General features: G+C 40.4%; 1 protein-coding gene across 1 annotated transcript in view; it reads left to right on the forward strand.

Annotated features, from left to right (window-relative positions):
- The window catches only part of MSRA (methionine sulfoxide reductase A), a gene marked incomplete at both ends in the record, with an annotated part of 265,675 nt that overhangs the window by 105,840 nt on the left and 136,630 nt on the right, over positions 1 to 23,205 (forward strand). The window contains one exon of the mRNA XM_079550033.1: positions 15,989 to 16,108. Within this exon, the coding sequence (XP_079406159.1) occupies positions 15,989 to 16,108 (120 nt within the window). The remainder of the gene's footprint in view (positions 1 to 15,988; positions 16,109 to 23,205) is intronic.

A 23,205-nucleotide genomic window follows, 5' to 3' on the forward strand; every position in this document is an offset into this window, starting at 1 on the left:
CCATCAAGTGTCCTTATGTGCTCCTATGCACATAATGCACTTTGATGTTACACTGAAGAAGCACCACTCTCCTGTCCTGAGGTTTGAAACAAGCTCCCAAATTGAAAAATGAGCACACACAGACATAACCCAAGTTGTGCCTTCATGTCACAGGTGAAATTTGTTTTGTGTGGTTCTAGAACAAGGGTTCTCACTATGTTTTCCATCTCTGAGCTTTAGACATATCCAGCTGGAGCTGTCTGTAGAATGGGAATCTGGCATCTGTGAAGAACAGAACCTTTTCACATAAAGGAAACTGCATAGAGCTGGAAGCTTTTCCTATGAGTTTCCTTGTCCTGGCTAATGTCTTCTACATCCTTTTTTTAACTTTCACTTATAGACTTGTGAAAAGGTCACCAATCCCTCTGTGCATGCGACAGGACCAAAATTTATATTTTTGTAAGATGTCTTTATAGGATAATTTTTTAATCTTGAGTTTAAATATTGACAGTTGCCTCACTTAAAAACTCATCTCAGTCCCCTCCAGTTGTTTGTTACAGGCTATGGTTATTTATGTTTCACAATGCTTGTAGACCAAACCCGAGAGGAAAGCAAAGATATTTGTAGCCTTGGGCAGTACAATTACTTCAACAGACTTATTGATTGTATACAAATAATTTTCCTCTAATTCATGGTACTGACATTATGGATCCAAAATGTTTTGGAGCGTGTGCCGAAGCTTCCAGAAGTGAGATCTGAAACTAGGAGAGTCTTTCAGATCTCAACCGGTTGTATTCTCTCTGGCTGCAGCCTGCTGCGAGTCTGGGACTGATGCTGGGGACTCCATCCACTGATGGTTTTTGTCCCCAGATTCCTTCTGTGAATGCCACTTCATGGAGGATGATAATGCTGATGCTTAGTATGTATGTAATTCTTTTCCTTGTCAATGCATATTGGAAAATGAAAGAGGAAAAGAGAATGAAACAGAAAAAAAAAAAGAGTGGTTGAAAGTCGGGAGCATACAAGGAACCAACTGGGTAAACTAGGACTGCTCTGTGTCAAGAAAAGATAGATGTGGCATGTGAGGGAGACCTGCAAAATGATTGTAATTATGGGGAATGTAAAAGAGAGTTGATTTTGCAGAACATCTTCCCTTATAAGAAGCAGGGGCTGTTAAAGATGGATGCAGGAACAGCTTTGAGATGAATCAGAGAAGATGGAATAAGATAGAAGAGTGAATCTCTGTGCCAAAGGATTTTCTGTATATAAAAGGTTTCTCACGTTGAAGTGAACACAGGAGAAATAGTTGGAAGATAAATCCAACGAGAGGCATTGGAACCACAGGAAGCACAGGGAATCCTGCAAATGTCAAAAACCAGAACAGCAGTGCTGGTAGTGGAGACTATTGAGTGTATTCATCCTTTCCTTATCCTCCCTGAGTTCCTGTAGTTGTCCACTGCTGGAGACTGGGGTAAGATGTATCCCTGGTATATCATGCACTGTGTGCCACAGGTCACGTACATCACATGTGTGCAACATTACCTATCATATCACATCACCTGTCTTTCCATTATTAATTAATTAAGTCTGTAAGGAGTCTCATAGTGAGAACCTGTTTGCTGTTTGGAAAGTACAGGAATCGTCGTTGAAAACAGTGTTGAAAACCATGCAGATGCAGTCCACAGCTGTCATTAGCTCCCTGTTGAGAAATATTTGTGATGAGAATAAATGGATGCACATGGTTCTTTTCTGCTAGTAAGGTTTTGAAGTTTTCTTAAATGAGATTCATTCTAGTAACCTCACAACCTCAGTACTCTGAAGTTGTATACCAAGAGAAACAAGAAAAAGCCAGAAAATACAGTGTTTCCTGGTTTTCCCCAGAGGAGGCAAAATGACTGATTGCACAAAGGGTGCTGTGAAATAGGCAGCAGCTCCTTCTGGATGCATGTCTGGCTTGGCATGGACCCTGATGTTGTCTGTGCCTGTGCTGTGGTACCAAGTTATCCAAGCCTGGCTGGGTAGCTGCAGTTATCCAGCATGAGTTTGTGCAGAGATCTCTGATTTGTATGAGCTCATTGACTTCTGCTTCACTGTTTGTGCTGCTGCGTCTCAGGTTTGTCCATCGTGTACCACTTAAGTCATAGGTGCTGCACATTTCATTGCAAACTGGCTTTTATTTTAAATACTTGATTTGAAACCTGTGAAGAAATAGCAAAATTGTACTGCACACAGAAGTAAACCTGTCTTCACTTATTCATAGAGTTGCTCTAAAATGGCCGTGTCGCGCTTCATGATAAAGATGGATACCTCCACCTTGGTTGGCTGCTGGCAGCTATCATGGTTTAACTTTTTAACAAATAGTGTATCATAGAATGGTTTGAGTTGGAAGGGACCATTATAGGTCATGTGGTCCCACTCCCTGCGCTGAACAGGGGCACCCACAGCTCCATCAGTGCTCAGAGCCTCATCTAGCCTGACCTTGGCTGTCTGCAGGGATTGGGGCACCAATGCCTCTCTGTGCAACCCATGTCAATGCCTCACCCCTATTATTGTAAAAAAACCTTGTTATATCCAACCTTAATCCTCTCTCTTTTGAGTTAGGCCAAGAACAGGTCAAGGACTCCCTCTTCCTGATGGCAATTCCTTTCCCAAGCCATCTGTGCAGTGTAGACACTGCCTCAGCATCTTTGATAGTTACTTTATTTTCAGCAATGGCACACCATGTTTTTTGGCAATGAGTGCATGTCAAGTAGTGCATAAATGATGAATGACTAACCACGTATCTATTTGGCCTCTGTCTGTTCCTCTGGATATAAATTAGTTTTGCTATAACAATCTTCTCTGGTACTTTTTTGAGTAATTGTCTTTTGTGGAAGGTATAGGAAAGAAGTATTCTCTTTTGCAAGTGAGAACGTACCAAAATTTTAGTGGCCTCTAAGGGATGAGAAAATAACTCCTGGAAATTCTGTATTACCATTAAGAACAGCCGTGGTTCAAAATAGATTAATTCTGATGATCTTTGAGGTACACTCAGAAGACATTTATTAGTTCGGGCTTCTATTGGAAAAGGGTTAAGGGTATGTTTCTATGGAGTTGGAGAAAGGAGGAATAAAGGGCTGTTTGTTGAACTGCCTTGTTATTTGGATGTAATTATTTTTTCTCCTGAGCAATTATAGATTGTAAGTTTAAATAATTGTCAGGGTGCCTACAGCTTTCTGTTGTTATTTAAAGTCTAGGGATATAGATAAAATAAGTAATATGACATGGCTTTTTTTGAATGTGTCTGTGGCAGTTAATTTAACTTAGCAATAGTTATCAAAGAGAGAAAGAAACATCAAGATTTCTATTCCTTGCAGTGAACAGACTTTGTAAACAAGTTATTATTTTCTGCATTATAGCTCTGAAAGTGATTCTTATTTAGCCCGTAACAAGATGTTTGTTGTGCTTTGCTTTTATTATAGCAGAATATATTTTGTTTTGCCTCTGTGTATTTCAAACTCCCTAAGGTTGCTGAGAGATTACAGAGATTTTCACAAGACAAGGCTAAGACTTCTCTATTATTGCAGAGATGAGTTTATATGAAAGATACAGTTCCAAGAGAATCAAATGGATTACGCAGCCCTGATGACATCTCTTATTTTATGTGTACATTGAGTTCTACTTGAGTAGCAGAGCGCTAAAGTGTGTCAAATGACCGAGGATGATCTAAAATGAATCTCCAGTGCGAAGTGCTGGAATGCATAGAGCAAAGGAAGATCACAAAATGATTTGAAAGCCTCAAATCAATGGCTGAACTAAAGATGTGATGCTTGGCAGTGAAGCAAATAATCAGGTTGATGATAGGACCATGTAGCTCTACCTCAATCTCCTTCACATATTATTGTGCCCGGGGTTCCTTTAGTCCCTAACAGACTTTTGAAAGGTAATATATTAATAAACTACTCCCTCCTTCAAAGTAGATAGAAAAGTAGTTAGAGTGAATTCATCTGTGCACAAGCTGGCATCACTTATTAACTCTATCCTTGGATATTCTTTTCTGTTAATTCAGATGAAGATTTTGTTCCATTTTTGGGAACATCAGAGCTGTGCAAATGGCTTATGATGCATATACATCACACTTCACAGAACCACTGAATGGCTTGGGTTGGAAGGGACCTCAGGTATCATGAATCTCCAACCCCCTGCCACAGGCAGTGCCACCAACCTGCACATTTAATGCTAGATGCTCGTATTAATGTGCTTGTATTGAGACTGATTTATTTTGTCAGTGATATTTAGAAGAGTAAATAGTCAATGCAGTCAGAATTTTGGCCATAAACCCCGTTATTTTTTTACCTATCACAAATTTCTTTCTGTTCTTGGACACTTCAAATATTGCCTTTGTGACCAAGAAACAATGGGTCGCTACAATACTTCCCTTTAAGACTTCCCTTTAATCAATTAGATCTGGAAGAATTGCAGTGCTAATTTAGATACTTTGCATTTAGGACTGCCTGCTGTTACTCTATGAATAGCACGTCTTTTCTGCAGATCTTACACATTTTTGTGCAATATTGCTTTATATGTGATTCAGTTTGAGTGAAAGTGATGCCCAGTTGTTCCCATCCATGAGCCGTCACTCAGTTGTATTCCCAAATCCCCATTGAAGAGCATTAAAGAAACACGTATTTACTGGTTTAGTTTCCAGAGGCCTGAACTCTACAGTTTGTGACAGTGCTCCTTCATGTTTATGGAATGGCTCTGTCAGAAAGCTTCTGGAGAGGTTGCTGGCTTGTTCTGCATTTGTGGTGTTGAAAGCAGCAATGACACGAATGGTAGAAACGAGCCTTGGAGAGGTCTGTTATGGTCTGAACTTGAGCTTGCATTCATACAACTTTCTTCTCATCCCATTTTTGCCAGATCTGCACATCTAAATAGAATGGAATCAATGTCCATTACAGCGCCAAGAGAACAGAAATAGTTCCATTTCATGAATGAAAATCAAAGAGCAAGATAGCTTTTCACACGATGGAATGAGTCTCACTTCAGGAGTGAGACACTGAACTGCTTTTTTTGATGAATCTTCTATTATATAATTATTATTCAGAATCACAAAATTGTAGGGGTTGGAAGGAACCTCCAGAGATCGAGTCCAACCCCCATTCCCCCATTCTTTTGCCCCATGCCTCATCTTGGCAGCCACAGCCTAACAAATACCAAGATCACCACTTGGCTCAACTTGTTAAAGCTATCATAATGCTCAGACACATTTTCTGTACATTTGGAGGTAGCTCCTCATTTTGTCTTATTTCCCATGCTTATGTTATGTTTCAGGTATATTCTACCACTGAATGACGGATTAGATGAAAGTTGCTATATTTTATCTAAAACAAGCTTTACAGAGGAATATAAATCAACAGAAATAAGACAAGAAAAAGGTAGAAAAACATCAGTTTATCAAGTAGTGTTTCTATCAACAGCAGTCATAACATGAAAAAGAATTATTTGAAACAAAGACCTGTTAGTTGGGATCCTTTGGTATTTTTCCAAAAGGGATTCTTTGCTTTGCTTTGGGACCCCTCATACCTCAGTTGGAGAGTACTTGAAGTAATAATTCATAAATTATGGTTCATGCGAGGCTTAATTATTGTGTGCAAAATGCTTTGATGTCTTTTGATGAAAGGAGCTAAATGCATGAGAATTAGTATTGAAGTATTTGCTTTCTAGAGGAGAGAGGAAGTATGGTTCCCCAGATCCAAATGGCTGCTGCCAGGCTTCCTTCTATGGCACATTCCCACACTGTGCCCTTTTGGGAGCTGTGAAGTAGAGCCTATGAATTGTATATATTTGTGGCAACAAATCCTGCACATCTGCCAACTCCTTTTAACCTTTCTCTCCTAATTAAGAATTAAGGGAATGCTGAGTGTGATTGATGTACAACAAACAGTTTCAGAACAGCCATGAGGAACACGGCTGGTAGTCCAGCAATGCAGAAAAGGGCAGAGCCACAGAAGCACTTCTATTTCTTCACTCTCTCAAGATCTACTTCTCATCCTATTCACCTTTAGAAGCAATTTACACTGCTAGTTCTGATTATTTAGACCTGAGATGAGCTTCCTGAAAGGTTCTCTCAAAGGTCAGGAAGTTTGGCCAGTGCTGCTTTCACATATTCCCTACCCAGCTTGTGATGCCAACCTTTTGGATGAGTATACAAATGGTTTATGGATGGTCCATATCTTCCAGTTTCTGGAAATTAGAAAAAAGTTTTCCAGCAGAGGATTGTGATGATGGAATTTTCTTACTATCTGGACTCACCAGAGAGCAACTTGGCTTAACTATTCCAGTTTATTGCATGGGGAAAGAATACTAAGGCAGTGAATAAGGCCATCTTTGAGAGCATTTTAGTACACTGAGATGTGTATTTCCCTGCTCTCTGCTGGTTAAGATCAAAACTGCATTTGAACAGGAATATCTGAAACCTCTCCTGTTATAACTGTGAAGTTCATGGTAGCCATGGTTTATGTCCTGTTGCTATCCTTGATATTGGCTTCAAATTTCTTAAAATCTTGTTGATTTCATATTATTGCTAACTTGTAAAGTGCTTTTATGATGGGTTGCATAAATACATTTTAAGAACCGCTTTCTGGCTCTCTATCTAGCCCTTTTCCCAGCTGGAGTGCTGTTGCCTTATAGGGTCTTTGTAAAGTCTTACTTACGACACGTTATGCGTATTTTTCTTACTGAGAACATGGCAGTTTTTCTGTTGACAGTAAAATACTCCCTTTCTATTATGATGTTCTCCTTTTCCTCTTACAATAATGTGTTGTGCAGGTTTTATACAAACACACATACATGCACACGCACGCGCCCACGCGCTCTTTGAATGTCAGCAGCCACCATACTGGCAGCACTGAATTGCCTGGCCATTTGGTAATTTGAATGAACATGAGGCTTCTGCTTCTCCTATGGAAAATGAAGCAAACCCAACAGTTTCTCTGGGAATTCATGCAGCGTGAACAGAACACATCTTGGCAAAATGGTGAGCCAAGAAATTCCTCTTTAGTTGCTCTGTTAGGCAAACTGCATTTTAAATTTCTTGCCGAGGGCTTTGTTTGACTTGCCCCAGGCAAGCTGTTCAACATATTTATCAACCCTGTTGTAGCATTAGAGCCAACGCTTATCTAGGAAGATCATCCGCTTAATGCCATCTGTCATCAGAAATTTTATTTCTTTCAGCTGAGCTTGTTCTCCATTTCAGGCTTTTTTTTTTTTTTTTTAATATTCCTCACAACCATTTCTTAGTTGATTGTTTTCCAGTGGTCTCAGATATTTTGTGATTGCTCAAATATTCGCTCGCTGCACGTTAAACCCCTAAAGACATCAATGATACAATTTTATTTCAAATCCTGACTGATAACATTAATCCTATATGCATCCAGATGGCTCACCAAAGCGCCCTACATATTACAGTGTTATGTAAAAGATGACATTACATTTCAGTCTGAATCTGAAATTCTTTCCAGATTCTCAACAGGAATTTGAAAAATTTCACAGCAAAGACTTTCAGGTAATTCATGCTGCGTTTTGATCTTGGTGATTACTGGGATGCAACTTTGATAGTTTCACCTTTTCTGGCCCTTGTAAGTACACGAGCAATGTAAATCTGTTTGATAAAGCTGTATTGACTGCTTTTACATATGATTCTGAGATCCCATGCTCCTTTTGGGTCTGTGTCTTCAACCACAGTGAAGCCAAAGAAACTGGAATATTTCCCTGTGTAGAACAAACAGAAAAACAGGCTGCCCAGGGAGGCGGTAGGGACAGTGTCAATGGAGGTTATCAATGTGAAGATGTGGCAATGAGGATACGGTCAGTCGGCATGGTGGTGATGTGTCAGTGGTTGGACTTGGTCATTGTATGAGTCTTTTCCATCCTTTATAATTCCACGACTCTAAAACCTAGTTTATGGGAAGACAGGTGCTTCAGGGTTGTATAAATCCAAGACAAAGTGTTTTAACCATGGGTACAAGAACTGTAAGTAGGCTCTGTGCTGTGTACAAGTCTTCTTCTGGCCCTTCAAGGTGAAGCCAAAGTATCCACTGCAACCTGAGAAGTACACAGAATTAATGGTCCCCACAGCTGAGGTGCACACAGCATAAACAAATATCTGTCTGGCACAGGGCTTAAAAATATTGGCACTTGAATGTACTTCAACCAGAAAGCTGTACCAACTGCACTGCACAGTTTTTTAAGAGAAAAGGCTGATCAAACACTGTTTGAACTTGGCAGAAATCTATGTAATACACATTATTATATGGATACACGACTTGAATGATACAATCGTACAATGGTTGGGTTGGAAGGGACCTTAAAGCCCATCCAGCCCCAACCTCTGCCATGGGCTGGGTGCCTCCAGCTCAGGCTGCCCAGGGCCCATCCATGGCCTTGAGCACCTCCAAGGATGGGGAACCCACAGCTCTGGGCAGCAGTGCCAGGGCATCACTGCCCTCTGAGTATAGGATTTCTTCCTATAACCTAATATAAATCACCTCTTTTAGTTTAAAACCATTCCACCTTGTCCTGACACTATCAGGCTTGCTGAGGTTCAATTTATTCCTTCCAACCGGGGAAAAAAAAAAAAAAGTCAGTTCAAAGCAGCTGAGCATTTGCTAGGTTTCTCCAGATTTTATAGAGGTAACTAAATAAATCGTGTTCAGACTTCGGGCCAAATTCTAGACTGGCCAAGGGCTTTGGCAGCTGTGCCGTCAGCTCCCGGCGAGCAGTGGGACGAGTGGCAGGATGTGCGGCTGGCTGTCCTCTGCTGCCTCCGTGGAGAGGAGCAGCCTGTGCCCCAGCTCCTTTTGGCTGGGTTTGAGCAGCTGGCAGCATCGCTGCTTCCAGGGCTTCAGAGCGTATGCTGGCACAGGCTGCACTCCTGTTCGGTGTGCTCCTGAGCTTTGGGTAGATAGAATCACAGAGTTGGAGTTGGAAGGGACTGTTATAGGTCATCTGGTCCCACTCCCTGCACTGAGCAGGGACACCCACAGCTCCATCAGATGCTCAGAGCCCATCCAGCCTGACCTTGGCTGTCTGCAGGGACTGGGCACCCGCCAGCTCTCTGTGCAACCTGTGCCAGTGCCTCACTGCTCTTATTGTAAAAAACTTTTTCCTTACATCCAGTTTAAATCTCCCCTATTTTAGTTTAAAGCCATTTTCTCTTGTCCTAACCCAACAGATCCCATTGACGTGTCAGTCCCCTTCTTTCCTGCAGCCCCACTTCAGGTACTGAAATGCTGCTCTCAGGTCTCTCTGTCCTCCTCCCTATGGTGAGCTGGGCTTAGGGGAGAAGTTTCCAGGGCGTGCTGCTTTTTTGTTCCCTCATCACAGCAGCACCTTTTATTTTTCTGAGAGTACATTAAAATATGAAATTTATCCCTATTAGCAGAAGCATACTTTCTCAAATCCTTCAAACAGAAGGAGGAGCAGGATCCCTATCCTTTGCATTCATCTTCTGCAGTGAAGCACTGCTATCAGCCTGACGAAACCGCTTCTTAATCTGCTGCTCAGAGTGTGGGTGGAGAGCTTGCAGGCTGTGGGCCAAAAAAACCTTGGCATGTCATGGAAATAAGGCATTCATTTCTCAGAATTAGACAAAAAGTGTCTTCTTTGGATGCCCGATTGGGCTGCTGGGAAGGTAGGAAGAGATAATGCTGGTAGGTAAAGCTGGCAGCAACCAAAGGTCATGGGCTGTCAGCTGAAGTCAGGCTGTGCAAGCGCTGGGTGCCCAGAGAAGAGGGACACAAAGGTAAAGGACACAGGAATAAAGAAAGGATGGAATAAAAATGCCATGGATGCATATGCGTTGTAGAGAAAATAGGAAAACCAGCCAGACTTTATAAACAATACACCCACTGTGAGTTTCTCTAAATGGAAAGCTGAGAGTCCCTGAAGCTTCAGTCTCTGTTAACATCTATGGAGCTCACAACTTAATAGACTTTAATTAGTACAGCACGGGTGGGTCTTATTAGGTTTTAATTTGGATCAGGAATGCCCTTCTGATGCAAATGCACCGCCTGTGCCCACTTTACATCATGGAATCATGAATAGGAATTTGTATCAGGGAACGGGCATGGAAATGGAGTGCTATTCAAAGATGTGATAGGGAGAAATACCAGGGAAGGGGAGCAGAACGAGGGTGAATAAGGGTTCCCTGTGTAGGATCTTCCAATTTCTTGTATTAGAGGGGAACACATCTTGAATGTTGCGTGATTTTAAACAGGTTTTCCAATCTGTTTTTATTATTATTATTTTTTTTTTAATTTTTTTCCCCTGTGCAGTGGCTGTTGCATGCAATACAGGAAATAAAGAATCTAATAGTACTGAAAGCTAAGTACATGATTACCAGAATAGATCTGGAATAACTATAATTAGTCATTTTGCTTAGGTTTTATGTGGCTTAATTACAGACCCACACTTCTGCAACCGAGCTGCTCATGTTAGGTACTTTTTTTAGCCACCAAAGAGAAATGGGCAGCTTCCAAGCACAACTCATTTTGTATGGTTTGATTCAACTAGATTAAAAATGTTCACGTTTTTGTAATGTCTGCATGCAAGATACAGGCTTATTTCTCTCTCCTTAAATATACAAATAGTTGTATTGGTATGGCCTTCTACCTGGCCTTTCATGAAGGGCCCGTGTCACGTCTCTCAAGTCCCGTGTCGCGTTGGTCAGCCTTCAGCAGATGTAGGTGTCATCAATATCCTAAGTCATCTCAAATCGAAGAATCATGGAATTATACAATTGCTTTTGGAAAGGACCTTTTAAGGCCATCTGGTCCCACTTTCTGCAATGAGCAGAGGCACCGGCAGCTTCGTCAGGTGCTCGGAGCCCATCCAGCCTGACCTTGGCTGTCTGCAGGGATGGGTCAGGTAGTGACCCATCCTGGATGTCTCTCTTCAGTCAAATGAATTAATCTCTAAATGTATGAACTCCTGTTACAGTCAATGGAGACGTTTGTCAATACATTAACGTAATCTGTAAAGCGATTAATCTCACCAGAAAGTAAACACCTGCAGTTCCATTTTGCTCAGTTTAGCTCTGTGAATATTTCAGAATTGTTACAGGTTATCTTTAACAATGGGGTGCTTATCTCTCTTATCAGAGCAATATTTTGCTGCCATTATTTTATAAGAATACTTCAGCTTTATAAACTTTTTTTAACAAGCGTGCTAATGGTTGGGTTGCCTATGGAAACACGTATTCCTTCACTGAGCTGTGTACAAAGAGAGTTGTTCAGAGGAGATATATATATATATATAGTCTATTTATATATGTATATAAAGGGAATGCTCTGAGAAGAAGGATGTGAATGCTGGAAAGGAATAGTAAGTATTAGCATTTATTCCCGAATTGTGTGATTAATATTATTTAGAGGGATGAATGAACCTTTAAAGTCTGTCATTTGAATCTGTTTGTTTTTGAAGTTCAAAAGCATAAAGTCTTTAAATGCCTTTTGAAATTCCAATTAAGAGTCAGTCAAAACCCATCACTTAAAGAATACTTTTTGTTTTACAAATTAGCAATTAAAAAGTGACAAATATCTTCAATTCTTAAATACTCTCCTGCTATCCCCATTATGTTCAAATTATGCTTTTTTTTGGGCATAAGAGCATGTTCCCCAGTATTTCCCTTCTTTTCTTTCCCTTAGGAGTGCCGCTTGCTATCTAACACTAAAGCTGAGCTCACTTAACCAGTACTGAGGATTATGCAAAATACTCAATGAATAGTTTAAAATCAAATTTATCTTTGCTGGCTTCACGTTATAGTATGGGTGGCTTATTTCCCTTTTATGTTCTTTTTTCAGCTGCTTTTTACTCTTTTTTCCCCCTGAGTTTTATCTAATGTTTTGGAACATCTTGAATTTTTTACTGGAATAGTAGAAATTAGAGGAAGTAAACTTCTTTGTAATGGTTTTAAGTTGAAGGAGGGGAGATTTATGCTGGATGTCAGGGCGAAGTTCTTTCCTTTGAGAGTGGTGAGGTGCTGAACAACTGCCCAGAGAGGCTGTGGATGCCCCGTCCATCCCTGGAGGTGTTCAAGGCCAGGTTGGATGGGGCCCTGGGCAGCCTGGGCTGGTATGAAATGGGGAGGTTGGTGGCTCTGCATGTGGCAGGTGGGGTTGGAGCTTCATCATCCTTGATGTCCCTTCTAACCCAACCATTCTGTGATTCTGTGATTCTGTGATTTGTACTACAGGAGTACATGACGTCTTTAATTGAGGTTATTTCCCAATTTTAGCACTCTGAATGTGGATTCAGACCATCAGTGCTCTGAAGAAGAGCACTGAAAGGGGTTTTATTCTTAATATTCCTCTCCTTGTGGCAATTTCTCTGTAGAACATGGCCCCACTTTATCAGAATAACAAACATCAGCTGCTGGATGTATTAATTCCACGGAAAGCAATTGAGTGTTGTATTGTTGTAAATTATGTCCCTTTACTAGCAGGTTGTTTTCTTGTGACAATGACTTCAATTTTATCTGTTCTAGTGGATGTGAGGATTTATTGTTTGCACAAGGTGTCAGAGTACTTGAGAAATCATGAGAATCATTCACCAAAAGAATAAAATGTCCGTTTCTGAGAGGCTGGGGAACACAATGATTTCATATATAAACTGGTTGCAGAGAACAAATAGTGGAAGAAACCGTGATGAAGATATAGGTAATTAGTTGAAGTGGGAGAGGACAATTGGTGAGAGAACCCTAAGCAATAATTATTGATCAAGGAGAGTCAGCAGACACTATGGTTAATTATCATTATTTCCAGACATCTTGAAATAGGAAAGCAATGAACACTTCTACTTTGTATTTGAAGTTGGGCCCATGTACGAACTCAAAGCTGAATATTGGATGCTGTCCCAGGTGCTCAGAGCACAGATCCATAATTAGGTTGTCATGGTGAGGCAGTCTCTCCAGTCTTCTGAGCAACATGTCCATGATGGTTACTGTGTCTGCAGTGGAATGAATTACTCAAAAAAAATCATCAAGGAATCATCCCTATAAAATCAAAGTTATTTGTCTCGGATGCGAAAAAAAGAAAGGTACAGAATTTCTGATTTCATGAATGCCCCAAAATATTTTCTTCTCCACAAAGCAAAGCTGACATGTCCAGGCTGTCTCAATAAGGTAATGTGTGTCCAAGTCTCCTGTGAGAATGGGGCCATGTAGTACTACATTTAGAGATTTCAGCAACAGTTACGCGTGTTCAGGTTGGACTTGATGATCTTATGGATACTCCATCCCTGGAAGCATTCAAAGCCAGGCTCCTGGTTGGAAGTCAACACTCACTCTACAATTTCCTGAAGGGAGGTTGTGGTGAAGAGGGATTTGGCCTCTTCTCCCAGGCAGTGAGCAGCACATGGGGTAATGGCTGCAAGTTGTATCAGAGGAGGTTTAGATTAGACATAAGGAAGAACTGTTTCTCTCAGAGAATGGTCAGGCACTGGAATGGCTGCACAGGGAGGTGGTGGAGTCGCTGTCCCTGGCAGCGTTCAAGAGGCGTCTGGACGACGTGCTGCGTGATATGGTTTAGTGCTGGTGGTGGCAATGGTGATGAGGAGATGGTTGGACTAGATGATCTTGTAGGTCGTTTCCAACCTTGTGATTCTATGATTCTATGATTCTAAGTCCTGCCTGTAGCAGGGGGGGTTGAAACTAGATGATCATTATTGTCCTTATCAATCGAGGCCATTCTATGATTCTATGGTCTTGAAGGTCTTTTCCAGTCCGGATGTTTCTATGATTTCAAGGTTTTTATGTTCTAGGTCACTGAAACTGGTGGGGTTTGGTCTACTGGTCATGGGAAGGAAGAGTGGCTCTGGGTTTTTATGACACAGAGAAAGTCACAAGATTTTCTTTAATAATGATTTTTTTTTTTTTTTTTTCTCAAGACAGTGGACCTTATCAGCATTTACTTGCTTTATCTCAGGCACAAAACTGTCAGTCAGAGAAACTTGGGCAGAATTCAGTCATCTAATTCCATGTTAGGCTTTCTCTCACTGATGTTTTGTACTCTTAATCTGTTGACTAGTGACTACTTGCCTGTAAATCTCCAGTGTCACCACAGTGTGATCCAGTCAATTCCACCAGGGGCATCTCATGTCCACTGAAAACTGAGGAGATATTTGGCACTCCACCTGCCTAGGGTCCAGGCAACCCCATCCTCCTCTTAGGAAGCATGTATAGTGAACATAGGAACGTTCATCTGTGTAGATTGTAGCATCAGTCTAATTCTGAATGCTTCTAAAATGTCCTCGTGGATAAAGCAATATGAAGAAAGAGTCAAGAGGTATGTACAACTCTAGCATTGGATGTGAGGAATAAAGAACTGCAGAAAGTAAGAATTCTTGAATGTTCTTTCTGCAAAATCTGGGGACAGATTCAAGATTGATCCTTCAGTACTTTCTCACCAGCCTAGTTTAATCACAGAATCAGTCAGGTTGGAAAAGACCTTAAAGATCATCGAGTCCAACCGTGACCTAATCATACCACCCTAACTCTAACAACCCTAGCTGAAGAACCCAAATTTAATAGCTATAGCTGTCTCTGTAGTCCATGGAAAATGCAATTAGAAGGGTGACTTTCTGTCTTCTTTGAACTGAATGATACTCAGGAGATGCCTGTCTCTATCCAAGGTCTCCAGGAGCAGGCTAGGCTCCCAGTTGGCGTGACTCACTTGAGCACCTGAAACATTCTGAGTCATCACTTCTGTATTTTTGTTTGTTACGATAGGAGTTGGTCAAAGTAAGTCTGAAGCTAATCTCTGAGACTCAAAGAAAGAATATGCCTTTGTGAGTGATCATAATTGTTCTAGTTGAACTTCGAAGGAACATTTCTGTAATTTCTCAACCTGTCGTATCTGTATTGTTATCAGTAGAAAACTCATAATGGGTCATTGATTTTTAAGTGTAATCAGTGGTTAGCTGATTTTTTACTAGCTTTTATGTCTTAGAACATACGTTATCATTGAAAGAGAAAGCACATTACCCATAATCAGGGATGAGTTAAATAATCCTGGAATCATACAATCAATAAGATTGGAAAAGACCACTGAGAACCCCAGCCCCAGCCCACCCCACCATGCCCACTTCAGTGCTGCATCCCCAGGGTTCTGGAACACCTCCCACCCACCCTGGAACATCCTCCACCAGCTCCCTGGGCAGCTGTGCCACTGCATCACTGCTCTTTCTGTGAGGAAATTCTTCCTAATATCCAACCTACTAGAGTTACTAGAGTGTACACAACATGTTTCAGCTTCATAAAGTCCTTCAAATCATAGCTAACATCTCTGAACTATTTAAGCCATCAGAGAATTGTGAATGTTAGACTTGTTTCTTCCTTCCCCTTGGCTTTCACGCCATATGCTTGATTCCTGCTATCTGGAGGCTTTTGCTAATTTACACCTGTTGACAATGGTCTTTTGATAACTGGCCATGTGGGTGAATGAATTCTGAAATTTTGTCTGAACATCAAATATGTGTATGCATAACTTGTTAAATCAAAGCATTTTTCCTCCTGTACTGCATATAATTTAATCCATTATTATTGCCATCTTTAAAGACTGCACATGCCTGAAAACAGAAAATTAAGTAACTGTTTGGCATTAATACAAATTATTGTGTTTTGACAGCTTGCTAATCAACTGGAGTAAAAATGGTGCTGAACAAACAGTGCGATTGCATTTTAAGTAATTTTTGTTTGCATGAAAATTCTCCTTGTTTGAGCCCTTGAACCCTTACAGGACTTGTACTCTGTAATGTTAACATTCATTCAGAAGCATTATAAAATAAACCTATGTTTGTGTTGTGCACTGATGCAGAATGGATTTATCAGTGTAATTGCTCCACATGTAGTCTTGGGAAGTGCTTGGCCATCACATACTGGCTACATGAGCTATATCAATGAATGTGCAAATGAATGATTCAGTACTGAGCAGATTTTGACATATTGTTATGTACTTCATGCAATATTCAGGTATGGGCTGCTTCTGGGGAGCTGAGAGGAAGTTTTGGAGACAGAAAGGAGTCTACTCCACTCATGTGGGTTACGCAGGAGGGTATACTCCAAATCCTACCTACAAAGAAGTCTGTTCAGGTAAGCTTGTCTCTTTGATTTTTAAGGATTTTGAGGTGGTCAGGTGCTGGAATGGGCTGCCCAGGAAGGTGGTGGAGTCACCGACCCTGGAGGTGTTCAAGGAACGTTTGAACGTTGTGTTGGGGGACATGGTTTGGTGAGAAGTATTGGTGATCAGTAGATGGTTGGACTGGATGATCCTGTAGATCTTTTCCAACCTTGGTGATTCTATGACTGTATGATTCTGTGACAATAAAGAGTGAAGGCCTGACTGCAGCCACTGAAGAGCTATTTACAGAACACTGCTACCTCCCCTGTGTCCTGAACTGCAGGGACATCCACGGTGCACCCATCCCACTGGTAAGGTAGAAATACTTTGAGAAAAAAGGAAAAAACGTACAAGTTTTAGGTTTTCTTCATTGCTTATTGTGTTTTAATGCATTTTCTCAGGAAGTGGTTCTTCTGCAGCTTATGCAAATGTGTCTTTTAAAAAAAGTATGAATTTTGACTTAAAGTTTACCCATATTTGAGTATAGACAGAAAGCAGAAAGTGAGTGTTTCTCCCTTTTCTTTCCATATAGCCTCCTGGGAAAGTCTAGGTTTCTCATTTGTGTTATTATTAAAAATGTGTTAAGTTTGTATGTAGTTCATTGCACAGCATCCTATCATTTCCAAATCAAATCCTTGCCTTTATTTTTCATTGCATTCCACACTAATCCTTCTACAACACTGATAATCTACTGCAGTTTCTTTCTGTGATTGAAAACATAGAACCACTGGAACCCAACTGACTCATGTTGCTGTTAAAGTAAATTCTTGCTTTCCTGTAATCTATGATGGAGACCAACTTGGAGGTTTGCTTTTGCTTTATTTTCTTGATAGCCCTTTTTATGCCAAATGCTGAAGTTGATGTACTTACATACTAACAATCTATTGTGTAGGGTTGATGGAGTGTAAAGAATTCAGTGATACGAACAAATAATGGAACTCTAGCAACCATGGAGAAGTGCTGCAAGGCACTCAGAACAGGAAAAACTTTATAGAAAAAGTAAAAAATATGTGAAAAAAGAGGTTTTAAAGTGGTATTTTATAGACAATACAGGGCTAGTAAGAAATTGCCTTGTAAGTGCTAAAGAAAAAGTACAGATTAGGGAGAATTTCTGCTGGCAACTCAGAGAAGTATGTAGAAATGTAAAAATGTCTAGAACAAAAAGAAGGATGCTATGCTTTTATATTAACTAATGCAGAGAGACCCAGGATTCCTGCAAAACAGCAAAGGGAAATACTACCTATGGAGGGATCATTGATGCCTGTCCTACTATCTATACAAGCTGTTGCTACCTAATGCTTTCAATTCCTAATATTCCTGTGCTGTCTGCTTTGATCATTTCTCTGCATCATCTGTGAATTTATAAGCATATATAGCCTGCTGTAGGGAGGCTGCTTTGCAGGAGGGTTGGATTCGATGATCTGCAGAAGTCCCTTCCATCCCCTACAATTCTGTGATTCTGTGATATGGTCACTGGCCTATCTGTCATTGTTAGGTCACTCTCTTTAATGATCTGGACGTTAATTAGATCGTTTGCATAGAACGGGGATATGCAGAGTAGGGACGTGCAGAATAGTTTCTGTTTCCCAATGTACTCATTGCACCAATGCACTGAGGTTAGTCCTGTCGGTCTGTTGAGTCTTTCTCCAAAACCCTGGATGCTGGCTGTTGGCCAAGGGAGGATGTGAGCACAGGACAAGGTGTAGTCAGGGGAGCAGAGAAAAGATACCACGTCTTTTAGTCCTATACAATATATGCTGGTTTTATATTTTGGGCGTGGGTCCACAGTATTGTGTGCTTTGCATTTGATTTGGATGCTTTGAAAGCTTTCTGATGCAACTTTATTTGTGTTATTTCATCAGCAGTGAACAAAAATGGTAATTTAACAATAAGAATCCAGGAATAAAGAAATGGAAAAAAACTATCTGCAAAGTCTGACAGTTCGTTAGACAAGTTGTTAGATTGGTATTGCAAAACCACAGCTGTAGTTAATTTTCCTGTGCTTGTTTTGATACACTTTCACATGGTGGATGTTTGTATGCCTCCAGGTACTGGACACTGGTGGAGTTTTTCCTCAGAGATATCCATAAGGATAAGCACATATTTCACAGCCTTGTCTCTGTGAACATAAATGGGATGCATATGTGCTGCATATTTCTGTTCTTAGTGGTGCAGCTGAGCTGAACTGGAGAATGTGCTGATTCCTGCATGCTAATTTTTTTCTTCCTATTTAGCTTCTTCTAGCTCCATTTTATTCTGATTTTATTCTGATTTTTTTTTTTTTTTTTTTTTTTCTGGCAGATTTTGTTTCATCTTTGAACATGCCTTTTGGAAGTCTCTGTAGAGAGCTCTCACCAGCCCCCCTGAGATATTGCCATCTGGCTGCTTCTGGCTGCCGTAGTTTTCATTGGGGAGAGCAACTTATGAAGCAGTAGACTTCAGTTGCACACAAGTGATTGCCACTTTCTTCTTCATCTGTTCTGACAAAGTCATATCCATGGCAAACACTGAACAGTTGTGGCCTCTAAATCCAGTTCTAGAAAGCACATTAATGCCACTGAAAGTTTTCTGCTTGGCAAGTATTTGAGCTCTGCATTCAACCCATGCAGGCTGGAGAATCTGTGCAGGAAAGTTATTTTAATCCAACACCCTCCTGGCACTCTGCTCTGAAGGAATGTAAGCAATAATTCTTTGGATTGAGCATGTAGCCTTCCAAAAGCAGATCATCAGCAAGACCCGAGGCAAAATGGCGTGGATTTACCGTTATGGCCAAGCTAAGGGCTCTTCAAACGTATCAACCAATGGTGCTTTTTTGATTTGATTCCCTACATGTAGGATTTAGTGCCTTTTGAGATGTGTGAGATTATCGCACCTGCCACGCTGTGGTCACATCTGACAGCTTTTTCTGATTGCCCTTGGACTTCTTCAAAGTAATTGGATACCTGTAATTGATATAGAATCATGGAATCATAGAATGGCCTGGGTTGAAGAGGACCATAATGATCATCTAGTTTCTATGATGTGTGCATGTACATTTACTATTCATCCTTCTGTCTGGAGCTAGGAATATTGCCATACATTGTCAGTGTATGTATGTATGGAGGCAGGGAACTGTGTGCCTGCTGAGATTTTCCAGTTTCTTGTTCTTGGATGCATGAAGTTCCAGTCCTTGATCATGTATCTGATCCAAGCATGTTATATATGTATTTGGAATGCACAGGAAAAAGTTCCTGCTTTCTGTCTTACCAAGAGGGGTAGGAATATTTTCTACATCTTTTGGCTCATAGAGCCTTTGGAAGGTTTTTGATTTCTTGTGAATTTAGGATGTTCCTTAATAATCCTAACAAACATCTTGCTTGAAGTCCTGTGTGGAGAACGCTGCCTTAAATGTAATTGATCTAAAAATCTGAAGTAACGTGGCACTAGTATTTGCATTTAAATGCCTGTGGGTGTAGGAATTACTGAGACGAAGACCCTTGAGTGTATTGACTGTGATTTGATACGCTGCTTCACGTTCACACTTGGTCTGTTAGTCATAAGTATCTTTTCATCTTCTTTCAGTCTGTAAGAGCAAACCCCTATCTTCATAGACCTTGAAGAACAGGCAAATCTGACTCTGCTGGGGAGGTAGGAATGTCATGGTTCAGCTCAGTGTCATAAAATCATAGAATCATAGAATCACAAGGTTGGAAACGACCTGCAAATCATCTGGTCCAACCATCCTCCCATTACCATTGCTACCAGAAGCTACTAAACCACATCTCGTAGCTCCTCATCCAGACAAAATTCATTCTGTTCAGGACATTCAGTCAGTGTCATTCTGTCCAGGTGCCAGGTAGATCACGTGAAGGTTCTCCAGACAGACAGTGTGGCATTGCCACGTTGAATTGATGTCTAAGAGATAATTGAGTTATTCTGTAGCTTATAAACACAGTGCTAAAAAGTTATTTATATGTTGTATGGTGACAACCTTGCAGATGAAAACTTGAAAGGGCATTCTGGACTGGGTGAAGGATTTTGAGCTATATATGGTGCATCAGGCTAATCCATAAATGCGCCGATTTTGGCCAGCGTTAGGCAGCACAGGATGTTCATTCGCCATGAAAAGTATTTTTGTACTTTGCTTACAGATGTTCAGAGCAGTTCTGTATTTATCTGTATATTCATAAGCTTTTTGAAATCTGCATAGCTCAAGTGGCTCTGAAATCAGAAGGGAAAAACTCTACTGTTGTTATTCATAAACTGGTGATGTACAATTACCATATAAAATCAGAAGCTAACGATGATTTTCTTAAAAACAGAACAGTTTACAGCATTATGGTCCAGGCTGTTAACATGTAAGCAGGTCATTTTGGTTTGTTTTGCTTTTTTCCCCTGTGTTTGTCTTCAGTGACTATGATAGAAGAAAAATAGATGAATGTGCCTGTTTATTACACTTTATTTGTTACAGGGCTTAGTGAACATAACAGTATATTTGTTTAGCTAAACCCATTTATAATCTTGTCAATTCTCAATAACTTTCTGAAGCGTATTCTCTTGTATACGGATCACAAGCCTTAATAATTAACAATGTAATATTAAAGTGCGCCATGTGGAATTAGTTCCTCTTTTGAGTTACATAAAATACTTGATGTGAAGTTGTTTTACATTTTGTATGCAGAAAGCCCACTTTTTTTCTTCTTTTTTTTTTTTCTGATGGGTAATATTGCATACCAATTAGTCTTTTGACTGACCCTGGTAGGTAGGAGTTTCCATTCCCTTTAAGACATTTGGGCTTCCAGAGGTCACCTGGAAGACTTCTGAGTAGTTAATGCAAAAGAGTGGAGAAAGGCAGAGCTAATTTCTTGCTCTGTTACCACCCACCCCCTTGGTCAGCTGTTGATTTACAGAATTACTTCTCTCTCTTCTTCGTCTGAGCTCTACATGAGACAGGGCAAGACCAGCACTAGGATTCATGATAGTTGATAGTTGGCATGTCTTTGCTTTAAGAAAGAAAATGCGTGCAGAGGGCTTGACTCCATGACATAGACCTTATTTGACATAGTGTGCGTTAATATCCCTGCTAAAGAGAGAAACCAACAGCAGAAAGTCTTTCTAGCATTTGCACAAGTTACTATAGCAATATAAAGACAACGCAGTATGGGGAGATGCTTCTTTCTGTCTCAGATTTCTCATTCTCTCCGTGGCACAGATGAACAATAATCAGCATACTGAGACACCACCTTACCTGAAAAGCCCTTAATTTAGACTTCACAGCCCCATTCTGAAACGAGTCTGACTTCTGAAAATGCTTAAATATATGAGCTACCAATGTTCACTTTCTTTGGCTTGCAAAGGGATCTGAAGGTTTTCATGAACTAAGTCCACAAGATCAACGCTTCCAGGCAGTAATGAGAATGGCTCAGGATGTTTTCTTTTAGTATTAATTCTCTGTCAAGAAAATAGATTCCTGTTGTCCCATTATCTGTTCTTTTTTTAATGTGTGTAACATCAGCATATAGGAATTTTACTGACATAGATTCTGTGAAGAATACTGGTGCTTACCATGGCCTCGATCTGTACAACATGCCTTAATATGGTTGGCCTGTTGCTCTACCTCCTGCCTGTTAGTTTTTGTTTTTTTTTTTTTGCCTAGTTCACCCATCAGGAAGGAAAGAAAGATCATCATATCATAGAATCATAGAATCAATCATAGAATGGCCTGGGTTGAAAAGGAGCACAATGCTCATCCAGTTCCAACCCCCTGCTGTGTGCAGGTCACCAACCAGCAGCCCAGGCTGCCCAGAGCCACATCCAGCCTGGCCTTGAATGCCTGCAGGGATGGGGCATCCACAGCCTCCTTGGGCAACCTGTGCCAGTGCAAACCAATCAAAGTACAAAATATCAAACTGATCAAAGTTAGAGCCACGTACTGTGGATATTACTGTTCTGTAATAGCAACAGCAACTGAAGAACAGGATATAGTAGAAAATATTTAATTTTTAATAACTAGATCACAGTTAGAATAAGTTGTGTCTATAATCATGAGACAGTAGTCCTTGGATCCTCCTGTATGTGCAGAGAAAGCCTTTATATAACCCTATAATCTGTAATTCGTCCTCAGTGCAGTTGCTAAGTCATGAAATAAAACGAATGCACCAATTTCACTTCACTTGGAAAGGTGATAGCAGATGCTGCTGCAATGTTAAAGCCTTGGCAACAAGAAATATAACAGATGCATTGAATTTCAGTTACCTGCTGTATTGAAGTTCTACCTAGAAAATTGATGCTGTTGACATGACTGACATGTTCTTTTTCAATAGAAGAGTTTCTTATTAACTCATTATGCCTTCGTCTACCAGGGTACAGAAATACATTCTGTGGATTCATCATTTAAAAATAAAAGGAAGAACAAATATTTTTACCCACCATTGTCTGAAAAACAAGAAGCTGCCTGTCCACAAGGGATGCTGGCCGCTGTGCTAAGGGATTTCTGCTCCATCTTTAATCAAGGTTAAGTTAACATTCCTGTTTCAGAATCTGACTTCTGAGGGCTAATATCATGGCAGATTGAGGCTTGAAGAAATTAAACTGATATTTATTATTTAGATACCTGCTTGTGCCTCGTAGCAAATTTCAAATCCTAATAGCCTCACTGCTATTCTCTGTTGTTTTATCTATTTATCTCAGCATTGCCCATAATCACAGGCTTAGGTAGTAGCAGCAATATAAAGCTAAATACATTATTTATTATTAACAACTTTATTTGAATTGTATTCCACTGAGATGTGTCGTTTCTGTCTTTCTCATCTCCTGGTTTTATTAAAGATATATATATAAGATGAAAATGTGATAACCCCAGAGGTTGAAAGACCCATTACCAAAGGAGTCAAAGGCAAAATCTGACCTGCAGCCTACACCAAGCTCTCAAAGGAGCTTCATTTCCAGAAGTGACCCCACGCTGATTTAGATCATGGTGTTCACCTTGTCACTGTGCCTGAAAACAGAAGGTGCTCCTCATTTTAGGCATGGAAATATGATGGTGGTTTTGATACCAATGCTTGTGAAAAGGACAACGTTACAAAATATC

This window comes from Tetrao urogallus, assembly GCF_951394365.1.
Source record: "Tetrao urogallus genome assembly, chromosome: 2".
Lineage (NCBI taxonomy): Eukaryota > Metazoa > Chordata > Aves > Galliformes > Phasianidae > Tetrao > Tetrao urogallus.